Source organism: Mobula birostris, chromosome 19 (assembly GCF_030028105.1).
Source record: "Mobula birostris isolate sMobBir1 chromosome 19, sMobBir1.hap1, whole genome shotgun sequence".
NCBI classification, from domain to species: domain Eukaryota; kingdom Metazoa; phylum Chordata; class Chondrichthyes; order Myliobatiformes; family Myliobatidae; genus Mobula; species Mobula birostris.
Genome location: NC_092388.1, coordinates 60,753,029 through 60,768,760, shown reverse-complemented (window position 1 = coordinate 60,768,760; position 15,732 = coordinate 60,753,029). Strand labels below are relative to the sequence as shown.

At 40.4% G+C, this 15,732-nt stretch overlaps 1 protein-coding gene across 5 annotated transcripts in view; it reads right to left on the bottom strand.

The window, feature by feature from the left end:
• The window catches only part of LOC140212638 (dnaJ homolog subfamily C member 13), a 166,457-nt gene that overhangs the window by 147,435 nt on the left and 3,290 nt on the right, over positions 1 to 15,732 (bottom strand). For all 5 annotated transcript variants that reach the window (XM_072283701.1, XM_072283697.1, XM_072283699.1 and 2 more), the window contains exon 2: positions 5,482 to 5,562. In XM_072283701.1, the coding sequence (XP_072139802.1) occupies positions 5,482 to 5,549 (68 nt within the window). In that variant the 5' untranslated portion in view covers positions 5,550 to 5,562. The remainder of the gene's footprint in view (positions 1 to 5,481; positions 5,563 to 15,732) is intronic.

Below are 15,732 nucleotides of genomic sequence, written 5' to 3'. Positions count from 1 at the left end.
ACAATTAAACAGAAAAATGTTGAATACTAGGTATCAATTCTGGAACACAAACAAAATACAGTTCAATTATAGTTGATTTTGCAAACACTGAAAGAAATCTTAACAGTATTAGACAGGAACTTTTAAAGATTAATTGTTAGCCAGTAAACGGGTCATCTGGCAAGTTGCAGACTTTTGAATGTAGGAAGAGTTCAGGATGAACATGTTCCTGTTAGAGTAAAGGGTAAGGCTGGCAGGATTAAGCAATCTAGGCTGATTGAGGGAAATTAAATCTCTTAATTAAGAGATGTAGAAATACACTCAAGAGAAAGTAGGAGTGCAAGACATTGTGAAATAACCTTGGCAGTTAGGTTAAATGAGAATGACAAGATATTCTACAATAAAGAGAAAGGACCCTCAAGGCAGTGTAGTTAGTCATCTTTGTGTGGAACCACAGGAGATGGGCAGGATTTTTTTTTAAAAATTGGTATCTTACCTATGTATTTACTCAGGGAAGAAAATAGTGATGTCTTGAAACATATCAACATTACAAAAGAGGTGCTGCTGGCAGTTTTAAGGCACATAAAGGCACTCCAGCATTCGACCAAGTGCATTAAAGTGCATTATAGGAAGGTAAGAAAAGAAATTGATGGTGCCCTGGCAGGGATCTTGTCATCATGGGTGAAAGCATGGTTAATGTTGTGCCTTTATTTAAAGACAGCTTGCTCCCTGTGACAAGCCAGGAACTACAGACCAGTACGCCCATCAGCAGTGGGAAAGTTACTGGAGAGGATTCTGATAGATATGGGCTACCTGCATTTGAAAAGGCTAGTAGTAAGAATGGTTTTTCCATAGTAAAGAGTGTCTCAAATTTGATTTAGTTCTATTGAAAAGCTGACCAAGAGAACTGAAAAAGCCAGAAGTGGTAGGTATTGTCTATGTGAACTTTAAAAAGACTCTGCGTGTTAAGCTGATCTAGAACAGTGGTCCCCAACGCGCGGAAGCTATATGATTTGGCGATATGGAACGATATGAGTCAGCTGCACCTTTCCTCATTTCCTGTCACGCACTGTTGAACTTGAACTCCTCCACCCCCCACGTCGGCCGGTCCGCAAGATCGTCAATATTAAACCGGTCCGCAGTGCGCAAAAGGTTGGGGACCGCTGATCTAGAAGATTAGATTACATGGTTGCAGAGTGAGCTAGCTAGCTAATGAAATACAAAATTAGCTTGGTGGTAGGAGTCAGACTGCGGTAGTTATTTTTCAGATTGGAAGCCTGCAGTCAGTGGTGTGTAACAGAAATCCATTTTAGATCCACTATTGCTTAATGATTTGGATGAGAATATAGGTGGTGTGGTTAGCAAATTTGCAGATGACAAAAAACTGGTGGTATGATAGACAGGGAAGAATGTTACCCAAGACTACAACATGATCGAGATCAACTGAGAAAGTGGGCCAAGGAATTACAGTTGGAATTCCAACAAAGACAATGCATTGGGTTTTACTAAGTTAAACCAGGGCAAGATTTACACAATAGATGATAAAACCCTAGAGAGATCTTTAAAACCGGGACCCAGGAGTACAAGTACACAGTTCCCTGAAAGTGGTGACACAGGTAGACAGGTGAAGGAAGTGTTTAGTATACTTACCTTCATCAGTCAGGATACTGAGTAGAAGAGTTGGGATGTTATGTTACAGTTAAAAAGGATGAAGAGATTCACGATATTACTAAGTATAAGACAGCTCAAGTTGAAAGGAGAGGCTGGATAGGCCAAGGTTATTTTTCCATATAGGAGACTAAGAGGCAACCTTACAGAGGTATATAAAATCTTGAGGGGCATGATTGGTCACAGTCACAGTCTTCCCGCCTCAGGATAAGAGTGTCCAAAACCAGGGCCTTGGGTTTAAAGTGGACACAAGGGGGAGATTTAGATTAGATTAGATTCAACTTTATTGTCATTGTGCCAAGTACAGATATAAAGCCAATGAAATTCAGTTAGCATCTAACCAGAAATGCAAAGAATAGAGTTGTTTACAAATAACTGCGAATAAAGGGAAACATGATGGACAGGTTTTTTCACATAGTGGGTATATGGATTAAGCTGCCAGAGGAAGTAGTAATACATGTACGTTTATAAGATAGATGGTTAAATACAGTTGCAAGAAAAAGTTGTGAGCCCTTTGCAATTACCTGGTTTTCTGCATTACTCAAAATATAGTCTGATCTTCATTTTAGTCTCAATAATAGACAAACATAATCTGCCTAAACCATTAATACACAACTGTACTTTCCATATCTTTATTGAACACAGAGTTCACTCATTCACAGTCCAGGCTGAGAAAAGTCTGTGAAGCCTTGTATTTAATAACTGATGGAACCTCCTTTAGCAGCAATAACCTCCAACAAATGTTTCCTGTAGCTGCTGAACGGCACAATGATGAGGAGAAATCTTAGACCGTTCCTCCATATAAAACTGTTTCAGTTCATCAATATTTCTGGGAGACCTGTTATTTCCATGAACAGCCCACTTCAGGTCATACCACAGCATCTCCATTGGGTTAAGGTCTGGACTGACGGCCATTCCAAAACACAAATTTTCTTCGTTTTTTTTTTATAAAAACTGTTGATTTACCGTTTTGTTTCCGATCACTGCCTCGTTGCATCTAACTTCTATTAAGCTTCAGGTGATGAACTGTTACCCTGACACTCTCCTCCTGTAAATGTCTTGACACAATTTTGAATTCATTGTTCCCTCAATGATTGCAAGCTGTCCAGATCCTGAGGCAGCAAAGCAGCCCCCAAACCATGATGCATCTTCCACCATGCTTCACAGTTGGGATGTGGTTTTGGTGTTGGTGTGCAGTGCCCTTTCTCGTCCAAACAAAGTAGTGTGCATTTCTGCCAAAAATTCAATTTTTCCCCACATCTGTCCACAAAACATTGTCCCAGAAGTGTTGTGGAACATCCAGGAGGCATTGAGACATACAGCAATGTTTTTTTTTGGAGAGCACTGGTTTCCTCAATAGTGTCCTACCATGAACACCATTCTTGTTCAGTGTTTTTCTAATAGTGGATACACGAACAGAGACTTTAAGCATATTCTAAATATTTCTGCAGGTCTTTTGCTGTTACCCTTGGGTTCTTTTTCACCTTCTTCAGCATTGCATGTTGAGCTCTTGGTGTGATCTTTGCAGGATGCCCACACCTAGGGAGAGTAGCAACAGTACTGAATTCCCTCTATTTGTAGACACTTTCTCTTACCATGTACTGATGAACATTCAAGGTCTTTAGAAATGCTTGTGCAGCCTTTTCCAGCTTCATGCATCTCTATATAACACTCACTTCACCTAGCAGCTTAATATAGCGGGTGATAACCCCCCTGCCCGGCCAAACTTAAGAAATCTCGTTTGGGTGGATGCTACGCGATATGTCCCCTGTTACAAATCCGTACCCCAAAATAGCAAACAGTACGCAATATGCGATTAAACGATTAAGCTTTATAACTCTTACTTTGACTATATGGTTAGTAGAGAAACGAAATATAAAAGGAAAAGGACCCAAACCTTATTAAACAGTCTGTTGCGTAAAGTTGGAGCTCACAGATAAATCGATCATTCACCATCGACCTTCTCCGATTGTCGCTGTCCTTCGGACCCTCGCTGCGAGTCCACCCCATCCGGCGGTCTACCAAATCTCTCCATTCGTGTCTTCTCTCTTCACTTCTCTCTCCCCTTCTGGCAAAAGCCCGCGAAATCAACTGCTTCCAGAATCACAAGGCAGGGCAACAAAATCCTGATTGGCTAACATGCATTCACTGTCCTGTTACCTCCAGCCATAACCCAAACATTGCTGCTACAGAGAAATCGTTACTTCAGCAGTGAACATTACAAAAAAACCATTACATTAGCAGTGAAACCTTACAGCGTGTGTTATGTACCAGCAGCAATAGATCACAAATGGAGTCTGGTTTCAATGTTAAAAGCACTATCTTTATTAGTATCTACTCCAAATATAAAAGTTTAAACGAAATAAACAGAAGTTAACAGTGTTATGTGTGTATATATGTGTGTGTGGTTCCCAAACAGTCAAGTTCAGGAACAGTTCTTAAGATGGCAAAGTAGAAAAGGTTCAGTATTCCACAGAATAAATGAGTGAGGGGAGAGATTTGTAAAATGTAGAGAGAAGGCGATTACGAAGAAACTCCACAGGTTCCACAATGGATAAACAAAATAACAGTCGCCGAAGATCTTCTGTCAAGTCGTTCCAAAATCCACTCAGAAATATCACCAGGTGACAGTCACAGGAATATCGTCTTCAAGTGATTACCACGTAACACCCCGATTCCAAGTAAGGGCCAACAAAAGTGATACCACAGGATACTCCAACAAATCCATACATATGGATTACAGGAAGTGACAGTCACACATCCGTTGTGTAGACAGAGGGAGAGACAGAGAGACAGACAGAAGCCAGCTGCCACAGCTTGTGACTGACGTCATAGTCCTGCCTCACTCAGGCACTTAAAGCAACACCCACAGTAAACGAACCTGCAGTCTCGTAACACGCGTTACATCTATAATTCTTCTTCCAAGGTCCTCTGGAAGTTATTTTGATCGAGGCATAGTGCACATAAACAGACCTTTCTTGAGAAGAACAGGCTCGATTAGTAACCTGACTTTGTGTCCCTTTTATAAGGCAGGGTACCTCTACAACCCACACCTCCAATCTCATCTCATTGATAGGAACACCCAACTTCAAATAGCTTTTGTAGAAGGCATTACTCCAGATATTCACATACTTTTTTTTGAACCTAGACTGTGATTGTTTAATTGGTGTATTCAGTATTGTTGAGAAGTAGTGCAATTGTTTGTGTTACTAGTTTAGGCAGATTGTGTTTGTCTATTATGGTGGCTTGGATGAAGATCAGACCACATTTTATGACTAAATAATGCTGAAAACCAGGTAATTGCAAAGGATTCACAAATATTTTCTTGCAACTGTAATTGGGAAAGGTTTAGAGGGAGGTGGCCCAAAGCAAACATTTGGGACTAGCTCAGGAAGACAACTTGGTCAGTGTGTACATACGAGTTAGACTGACAGGCCCAGTTCCATGCTGTACAACTATGGGTTACTCACGTTTATGGTTTTGGATTTATAACGGCACAAATTGACAATTCTTATTTTTATTCTTATGCACTTTATTGATCCTCACAGCAAAATCTACATGACCATGAATTTCACAGCTCTTAAACTACAACTGCAATGTCATGAACTACAAATCAAGGAGATTTGGAAAACTGCTGTCAACTGAAACTCCTGTATATCAGCTTCATGGACAACATGCAGGAATCAGGAAGGAAGACCTTCAAATGCAACTGAAAATCATTAGAAGCAATTTAAAAAAGTTCAAAACAGAAACAGTAATTAAATCACTTAATCATAAGTGTTTTCTTCAGTGATCCAAAATAAGCCATCAAAATCAATATTTGAAAGAACTTACTTTCCCCTCCACGAGTGCTTTGTTGTGAAGAAGCAGGCCAAATCTTTATTCTCTTTGATGACGTTCATTTTAAAGTCTGGCCTGAAAAACAAATTTGTTATACTTATAAGCATTAGGCAAATGAAGCACCATTCAGAACCCCTTGGTATTCCAACTAGGTGCACTGAGGCATTGTCAGCGTGTGAAGACCAGAAGCCAATTTCCACACAGAAGCTCATACAATTGGCCATATCTAATGGCAGCATACAGAGGAGCAGAACTTGCATTTAAAGTTCAAGTTCAAAGTACATTTATTATCAATGGATGCAGTATACAACTCTGAAATTCATCTTCTCCAGACAACCACAAAACAAAGAAAAACATTGAGGCTGTTCAATAGAAACATCAACCCCCCCTTACAAAAAAAAAATCAGGCAAATGGCAAAACAGCAACAAGAGCATCAACATCCCCGCCCCCCCCCCCACACACACACACGCACGCCCCAAAAAAAATGCATACAAATATTGGGACCAGCAAACCACAAACCTGGACTAGTCAGAATAGCATTCAAATTTCCCGTTAGAGTAACACGGAGAAATTCAAAGTTGTTGTGTGCGTTACTTCCTTTTCTACCTTTCTGGTATTCTCAGGCCTCGATTACTGAGTGAAAGGATTTCTTCCTCATTTCTGCTGTAATCCTTCTACTAGTTGTTTTTGTCACTTGTCATTTGACCCTCCCCCCACTGAGAAATAATTGCTTGCTATTTATTCCCAGTAAAATGTTTAGAATTCCAGCTTTACCTTCTAGCTCTTTAGTTCAATGCCTCACTAAAATAATTGTATGTACATACTGTCCTGACCTGCTATATTTAAAGATCTATGGATTTACACTGCCTGAACAGTTAGTTCTTCCACCTTCAACTTCCCACTTCACGTAAAATTCCAATAATACAATGCCCTTTATACTTAGGTGGTACCAGAATGACAAATTTCAGGACTAGATATTACATTAACTTGCCAACACCAATTTTCTTTACTTTTAAGATGTTATAAATATATAGCATGATATTTCCATTAAATACAGCAAGTGTTAAAATTGTGCAGGGAAACTAGTGAAACCAGTGCTCAACTACTGGATAACAGATTAGAATCTAACTGTATTTTGTATTCTTGCTTAGTACCGCATTCGTTATATATTACCTCACTTAGTGGTGCTAGAAAGTTTGTGAACCCATTAGAATTTTCTCTATTTCTGCATAAATATGACCTAAAATGTGATCAGATCTTCACGCAAGTCCTACAACTCAATAAAGAGAACCCAATTAAATAAAAACAAAAAGCATTGTACATGCTCATTTAATTATTGAGAAAAATATCCAAAATTACATGTATTATTCGGAAAAAGTATGTGAACCTTTGCTTTCAGTTACTGGTGTGACCTCCTTGTACAGCAATACCTTAAACCAAATGTTTCCGATTACTGTTGATCAGTCCTGCACATCAGCTTGGAAGAACTTTATGCCATTCCTCCTTATAAAACTGCTTCTACTCTGGGATGTTGGTGGGCTTCCTTGCATGAATGCTTGAATTCTACAACAATTGTATAGAATTAAGGTCAGGACTTTGACTCTGCCATTCCAAAACAGGAATTTTCTTTTTAAAACCATTCTGTTGTGATTTACTCGTCTTTCAGATCATTGTCTTGTTGCAGTATCCAATTTCTATTAGACTTCAGAAGATGGATGGACTGCTACCATGACATTCTCCTGTAAAATGTCTTGACACAATATTGAATTCATTGTTCCCTCAACGGTTGCAAGCTGTCCAGGCCCTGAGGCAGCAAAGCAGTCCTAAATCATGATGTTCTATCATGCTTCACAGTTGGGATGAAGTTTTGGTGTTGATGTGCAGTGCCCTTTTTCCTCCAAACATAGTGGTGAGCATTTCTGCCAAAAAGTTCAACTTTTCTCTCATCTGTCTACAGAACATTGTCCCAGAACCATTGTGGTCTTTTGAAAATTTGAGATAGGCAGCAATTTTTTTTGGAGAGCAGTGGGTTCCTCCATGGTAATCTTCTATGAGCACCATTCTTGTTTAGTGTTTTTCTTATAGTGGACACATGAACAGAGACTAGCATATTCTAGAGGTTTCTGCAGGTCTTTTGCTGTTACCCTTGAGTTCTTTTTCACATCCTTCAGCATGGCACGCTGTGCTCTTGGTGTGATCTTTGCAGGATGCCCACTCCTAGGGAGAGTAGCAACAGTACTCAGTTTCCACCATTTGTAGACAACTTCTCTTACTGGGTACTGATGAACACTCAGGTCTCTAGAAATACTTTTGTGGCCTTTTCAGGCTTTGTGCATCTCTACAATTCCTCTAAGGTCCTCTGAACGTTGTTTTGATCAAGGCATGGTGCACATAAACAGATCTTTCTTGATAAGAGCAGGCTGTGTCAGTAACCTGAGTTTGTGTGTCTTTTTTTATAGGGCAGGGCACCTCTACAACCCACACCTCCAATCTTATCTCATTGATTGGAACAACCGACTCCAATAGCTTTCAAACAATTTAAGCTAATACATGAATGCACGAGTTTGCCATTCAGTACATGCTTTTCCCTTATCCTGTTTGCCTACTTTTTGAACAGATGAATTACGCAGTCAGCATGTGCTGCAAAATTAAGTTCAAACTGGCTCCCAACACTAACAATTTGCTTCCAATGCCACATATAACCCAGAGAAACATCTGAATTAGATTCCAAAAATCTGTTAGATATCAATACATAACCATTGCAGGAATAGAATAGTTTCAGCAATTTCTCCCACAAAAAGATTGACTATGTGCTCCCAAACATTAGTTTTCCTCATTGAACATCAAAACTTTGCACAAGTCAGTTGAATCTACAATTTGGACATACGTCAGACGAGCAGAATTTGAGAAATAATGCAAATCAGTTCGAATGCTACTGGATAAAAACTAGTTCATTAGACTAAAATCAATATCACATTTGTGGTTCAAATGCTCACAGCCAATTTTTCAAAGTTTTACTTTTGCAGTGTGCCAATCAGCTAATGATTTTCAAATAAATTCTACTGCCTCAAAATACCAATAAACGCAAATCCAAAGCATCACAGTACAGTGGATTCCGGTTAATTGGGCCATTGGTTAATTGGGGCAGCCACTTATTTGTGATAGCTCTTAAAGAACAAAAGCTAATCGAGAAAATAGGACACTACACCACTTAACTGGGACAGGAAACTTTTGCCAAATAGTTTCTAACAAGCATCAGTCACGTACACTTGAGTGGTTGTAGACACTACACCATGCTTAGAGTGAACAGTTTTTAAAATAGCCTCAGTTACGTGTTTGCATTCAAAAAGCAGAAATTTTTGTTGGTGAGAAATAAGCAGTACAACAGCCTGGAGATGCCAGAAATGGTCAGGAGTGAAAATGAATTGACTTTACTACTTCAACAACTTAGAAATTATAAAAAATAAGGTAATGACAATCTCAAATATTACAATGAAAATGAAGATTTGAAGGATGCAATCGTCAAAAACATTATATGAAGACAGGTATCTGCACTAAGTGTCTGTGCTTATTTTGTTCATGTACAGTCAATCAAGAGAACACAGCAGCATACACTGGATGAATTCCTCCATCAATACCTTACAGAAACTAATACAGTTTTATAGTACTGTAGTAGTATTGATAGCGTCCCAATTTGTTCTGCATTTCATTTAATACATAATTTGTTATTCAGTTAAACAGTAGTTTGTCTTTTTTATACACAACCATTTTCATGAAAATTCGACAAATTTCAGGGCTGAAATGGCTATCATGAGAGGGCACAGTTTTAAGGTGCTTGGAAGTAGGTACAGAGGAGATGTTAAGGGCAAGTTTTTTTTTAATGCAGAGAGTGGTGAGTGCATGGAATGGGCTGCCAGCAACAGTGGTGGAGGGGGATACGACAGGGTCTTTTAAGAGATTCCTGGATAGGTACATGGAGCTTAGAAAAAATATAGACGACTATGAGTAAACCTAGGTAATTTCTAAAGTACATGTTTGGCACAGCATTGTGGGGCAAAGCTCCTGTACAGTGCTGTAGTTTTTCTGTTTCTAATTGGGACAGCTGCTTAATTGGGCCAAAATGTTCTGGTCTCAATGTGCCTCAATTAACTGCAACCCACTGTATTCAAACCAATGACAGGCAAACCAAAATCTAAAGGCAAGTAGTGTTTCTCTTACTACTCATTTTGATTTTATGTTCCTTCACTCAATTCCAATCTTCCTTACAGCTGAACAACGATATTCCATTTCCACCATGCCACCCTTCAATGTAATCTTTCATTTTTTGAATTAACTTCTTAAACAATTAAAAAAGTTAATCTCCACATTTCTCAGTTCTTTCAATCGCTTATCTTGTTTTCTTACATTGTCATTCCTACATAGGCAAACTTCACTGACAGTTCCCAGCCACAATCAAGAGAATCCTAAAACCAAATCTATAAAGATTGCATACATTTTGGTACACAACAGTATCTGTCTCATTTAAAAAAAAATAACCTTCCAAAATCTGCCTATTCTAAGACTATGCTTGCAGAATGGAAGATGACTATTGTTACAGGTCAATCATTCCCAGCCCCAAGAGATAGCATCCCTTAGATAGTGTCCTAGGCTCCAACATCTTCATCTGCCTAAAACAGCCGTCCTTCCTTCAGCATTTCAAAAACAAGGACATGCGCTGTTCAGGTGAGTTAGCAAGTTTGCAGACGACACAAAGGTTAGTGGTGTTGTAGATAGTGTAGAGGATTGTCAAAGGTTGCAGAAGTGGGCTGAGAAGTGGCAAATGGAGTTCAACCCAGAGAAGTGTGAGGTGGTACACTTTGGAAGGACAAACTCCAAGGCAGAGTACAAAGTAAGTGGCAGGATACTTGGTAGTGTGGAGGAGCAGAGGGATCTGGGGGTACATGTCCACAGATCCCTGAAAGTTGCCTCACAGGTAGATAGGGTAGTTAAGAAAGCTTATGGGGTGTTAGCTTTCATAAGTCAAGGGATAGAGTTTAAGAGTCGCGAGGTAATGATGCAGCTGTATAAAACTCTGGTTAGGCCACACTTGGAGTACTGTGTGCAGTTCTGGTCGCCTCACTATAGGATGTGGAAGCATTGGAAAGGGTACAGAGGAGATTTACCAGGATGCTGCCTGGTTTAGAGAGTACGCATTATGATCAGAGATTAAGGGAGCTAGGCTTTACTCTTTGGAGAGGAGGAGGATGAGAGGAGACATGATAGAGGTATACAAGATAGTAAGAGGAATAGATAGAGTGGATAGCCAGCGCCTCTTCCCCAAGGCACCACTACTCAATATAAGGGGACATGGCTTAAGGTAAGGGGTGGTAAGTTCAAGGGGGGTATTAGAGGAAGGTGTTTTTTTTACTCAGAGTGGTTGGTGCATGGAATACACTGCTTGAGTCAGTGGTGGAGGCAGATACACTCGTGAAATTTAAGAGACTACTAGACAGGTATACGGAGGAATTTAAGGTGGGGGGTTATATGGGAGGCAGGGTTTGAGGGTCGGCACAACAATGTGGGCCAAAAGGCCTGTACCGTGCTGTACTATTCTATGTATCTATGTAAATACATATTCACCCTTTGCAAAATGAAGCCCATACCTGCATGTAGCAAGCCCTGAACATCATACAGGAGTGAGCTGAAAAGTGACAAATAACATCCATGTCACTAACAGGACAGAATCTAATGACATACCCTTGAGCTTCAAAGGCATCATTGCCAAGATCCTGCATCATCAATATTTTGTGGGACCAACAGGCCCAGCAACAAATATCACAGTGAAGAGAGCAAGTCTGAGATTTGGTGTCCTACGGTAAGTAGCACTTATTAATACCGAAGTATTTTCACCATCTGCAAGACATATCAGGAAAATGATAGGACACTCTCTTAGAGATTGATCTTTATCTTGCTGAGGCCAGGTGGCAACCCTCAGACACCTCCTCTTCCCTAGCCCTTGAAAAGGATCCACTCTGGACCATTAGAAAATTGTCTCCATCACTATCACTATTCTGGAGAACACCCATCCATGCCACCAAACTCAGTTCTCTTATCCTGCATTGCTCTTTCCTACCTCCTACCCAAGATCCACAAACCTGACTGTCCAGGCAGATTGATTGTCTCTGCCTGCTCTTGCCCCACTGAACACGTGTCCTCATACCTCGACTACACTCTGTCCTCCTTGCTTCAGTCCCTTCCCACCTACATTCACACAACTTCACATGATCTCAATCTTCTCAACTTTCAATTTCCTGGCCCTGAACATCTAATTTTCATCATGGATGTCCAGTCCCTTTACACTTAAATCCCCCATCAAGAAGGCCTTAACGCTCCACACTTCTTTCTCAATAAAGACCAAACCAGTTCCTCTTCACCACCACCCTCCTCCATCTGGTAATACTGATCCTCACCCTCAACAATTTCTCCTTAGGCTCCTCCCACTTTCTCCAGACTCAAAGGATAGTCCTGGGCCCCAGCTAGCTTGCTTTTTCATTGGCTACTTAGTACATTCCAAGCCTTCCCTGGTAATTCTCCTCAACTCTTCCTGTGCTACACTGGTGGTGCTTCATGCACCTATGGTGAACTCATAAATTTCATCAACTTTGCCTCCAGCATCCACTCTGCCTTTAAATTCACTTGGACCATTACTGACATCTCTTTCCCTTTCTCAATCTCTCTGTCTCCATCTCTGGAGGCAAACTGTCTACTGATATCTTTTATAAACCTACTGATTCCCACGGTTATCTTGACTATACCTCTTCCCACCCTGTATTCTATAAAAATGCTATTCGCTTTTCTCAGTGCCTTCTTCTCCACCACACATGTTTCTAGGATGAACTTTCCTTTCCAGGACATCAGACATGCCCTCCTTCAAAGAACAGGGGTTTCCCTTCCTCCAACATTGATGCTACCCTCAGCCACATCTCCTGCATTTCCTGGACATCCACACTCACCCAATCTTCCTGCTGCCTTTACAGGGATAGTTCCCCTTGTTCTCACCTACCACCCCAAGGGCCTCTGCACCTAACATATCATTTTCCACAACTCCCACCATCTCCACCAGGATCATACCACCAAACAAATTTTTAGTTCCCACCCCTACACTCTGCTTTCTGTAGGATTGCTACATCTATGTTTCCCTTGTCCTTTCACTCCTCCCACTAAGCTTCCTCTTGGGACACATCTGCAAGCAACAGATGTGTTAGACTTGCCCATTTATCTCCTCCCTCACCTCCATTCAGGGCTCCAAACACCCCCTCCAGGTGAGGCAACGCTTCACCTGTGAACCTGCTGATGTTGTCTATTGTATCCTCTACATTGATGCGTCACAACACAAATGGGGGACCGCTTTGTCAAGCACATCTGCTCCTTCCAGAGAGGAATTTCCCAGTGGTCAACTATTTTAGCTCCTATCCCTATTCCAACATGTCGATCCATGGCCTCCTCTTTTGCACAATGAGGCCCCTTGCAGGGTAGAAGAGCAACATCGCATCTCTCCTTACCTGCCTATCACCTCCCCCAGTATCCCTCCTTCCATTTCTCCCATGGTGTACTCACCTCTCCCATCAGATTCCTTTTCTAGCCTTTTACCTTTCCCACCCACCTGTCATCTACCACCTTCTAGCTGGTCCTCCTTCCCCTCCCTCCCACCTTTTTTATTCTGGCATCTTTCCTCTTCCTTTCCACTCATAAACTGATAAGTTCCGGCAGTATTTTGTATTGCCCTGGATTTCCAGCATCCGCAGAATGTCATGTACAGTATGCCCAAACCCCAATCACTAAAGAAACTAGACACCATTCATTTTTTTAAAGCCCATTTGACTCATAAATCAATGGCTCAGTGACTGCAGTGTGTACCATCTGCACAATGCACTGCAGTTACTCATCCTGACCACTGCAACATCTCCCAAACCCATAACTTCCCCCCTCTAAACAGACACATGGGAACACAACTACCTGCAGATTCCAGAGATCCTGACCAGGAAATACCACCGGATTCAAACCTTGGAACTTCCTCCCCAACAGCACATAGAAAGTACCCTCATTAGAAGGAGTTCCAAGGTGGGAGTCAAGTACTACTTTCCCAAGGACAATTAGAAATGGGTAAAATATACCAGGCTTGACACTGATACCTAGAACCCAACACTAAACACTATTAAAATGCTTAATTAGTACCAATGCCACCTTGGCGCTCTCACATCAGCAGTTAAAAATAAAAATGTACAAGTGTAAGCAATCAATATCAAAGCTCAGAACCAAAAAAAAACAGGCAAGATCAACACCAAAAATTATCAATTTACACCAAAAGGGCAGGCTGGCTCCTAACTGGATGATCAATGATTGTTCTGTGGATTGATGGCACCAGTTTTCGAGCAAATCCCATGTTTGACTGAATGCTCACATCTTTACATCCCACTCTTCCTAGGTTGACAAAAATAAACTTGCTCCAAAATATTTTAAAAAGGGCAGCAATCAAAGTCCCGATCTCTATGTACCATTACTATTATTGTTATATTTATTAATCTTGAAACTTAATAAAAAGATTGAAAAAAAAGGTTATTGTATTGGATTGGGTGCTTTCAAGACAATTAGGCTTAGTAGCAATGATAGTACTACCATAAGATACAACCAGGGCAGTTTGAAACATAGTCTTGTTTTCAGAAGTATCTGCTGTTGCAAAGAGCTGAAATATACCAATTCATGATAAAACTGCTTCATATTTAATAGATGGCATAAAATGCAGAAAATCACAACCACCTCCCAAAGACATCAATTTGTTGCAGAGTTAGGGGTGGTGGGGGGGGGAGGGTAAAGGTCACGTTTAATTTCCTGTATCATTCAGCAATCATGCTTCATAACTAATACTTCAACCTTGGCAAATGTGGAAGAATCTCAAATGACATCTCTGCTGTATACACTGAAACTGGAAAAGTTTAAGGTACAAATCTAACTGCTGCAGATATGTAACTGCTAAGGTATAAATCTAAGTGCTGAACTGATACAGTTTGGTAAGCAACTTATCAAGCTCCACTAATCTACAAGGGTTACAGTACAAATCACTGTTTGCCCTATTTAAACACCTTGGACTGTATTTAATGCTGCTATGCTGTTCATTAGTAAAACTTCCTTAAAACTGTTCCCGAGTTAAAATAGAAAATAATTCAATTTAAATTATTTAACTTTCACAATAATTTCAAAGAATATTCTTAGCAGAAGGATGCTTAGCAGGGGGGTGTCCATATCCATAGACCCCTCAAAGTTGCTGCACAGGTTGATATGTTGTTAAGGAAGTATACTGTGTTGGCCTTCATTAGTTGGGGGAATTGAGTTCAAGAGCCACAAAGTAATGTTGCAGCTCCATAGAACCCTAATTAAACCACACTTGAAATATTGTGCTGAGTTTTCCTTGCCTCATTATAGGAAGGATATGAAGCTTTAGAGAGGATGCAAGGGACATTTAAATGAATGCTGCCTGGACTAGAGAGCATGTCCATTGAAGAAAGGCTGAGCAAGCTAAGGCTTTTTTCTTGAAAGCAAAAGAGGTTGAGAAGTGACTTGATAGAGGTGTACAAGATGATAAAAGGCATAGATCAAGTCGGCAGCCAGACACTTTATCCCAGGGCGGAAATGGCTAATAAGAGGGAGGTGTTTGGAGGAGAGTATCGGGAGAATGGGTAAGTTTTTTAATTTAAAAAACAGAGTGATAAGTATGTGGAGCACCCTGACAGGAGTGGTGATAAAGGGAGATACATTAGAGGCATTTAAGAAAATCTTAGAAAGGCACATGGATGATAGAAAAATGGAAAGCGAAAGGTTAGATTGATTTTGGAGTAGGTTAAAAGGATGGCATAACATCGTGGGCTGAAGAGCGTGCACTGAGCTGTACTGTTCCATGTTCTTTGAAAATTGCAACACAAGGACTCCTTGCATAACTAAGGTTTAGAGAAACTTGTTCATTGTTATTACAAAATTCTTAAGTCTGAAACAGGAAGAGAATACTGTTATGGGTCAGCCTGTTGAACAAATGAGCAATAAATCTCAACTTAAAAAGCAAAGGTGGTAATAAGCTTAATAAGTGTGTTACAAGTGTGGAGAAGGAATTAAGTTGGGTATGTCATAATAATCCATATAAAATAGACACTTCTAAACTGCATTGTCTAACAGCATAGATCAATTGCACAAAGTAATGTTCTATAATGTTGCAA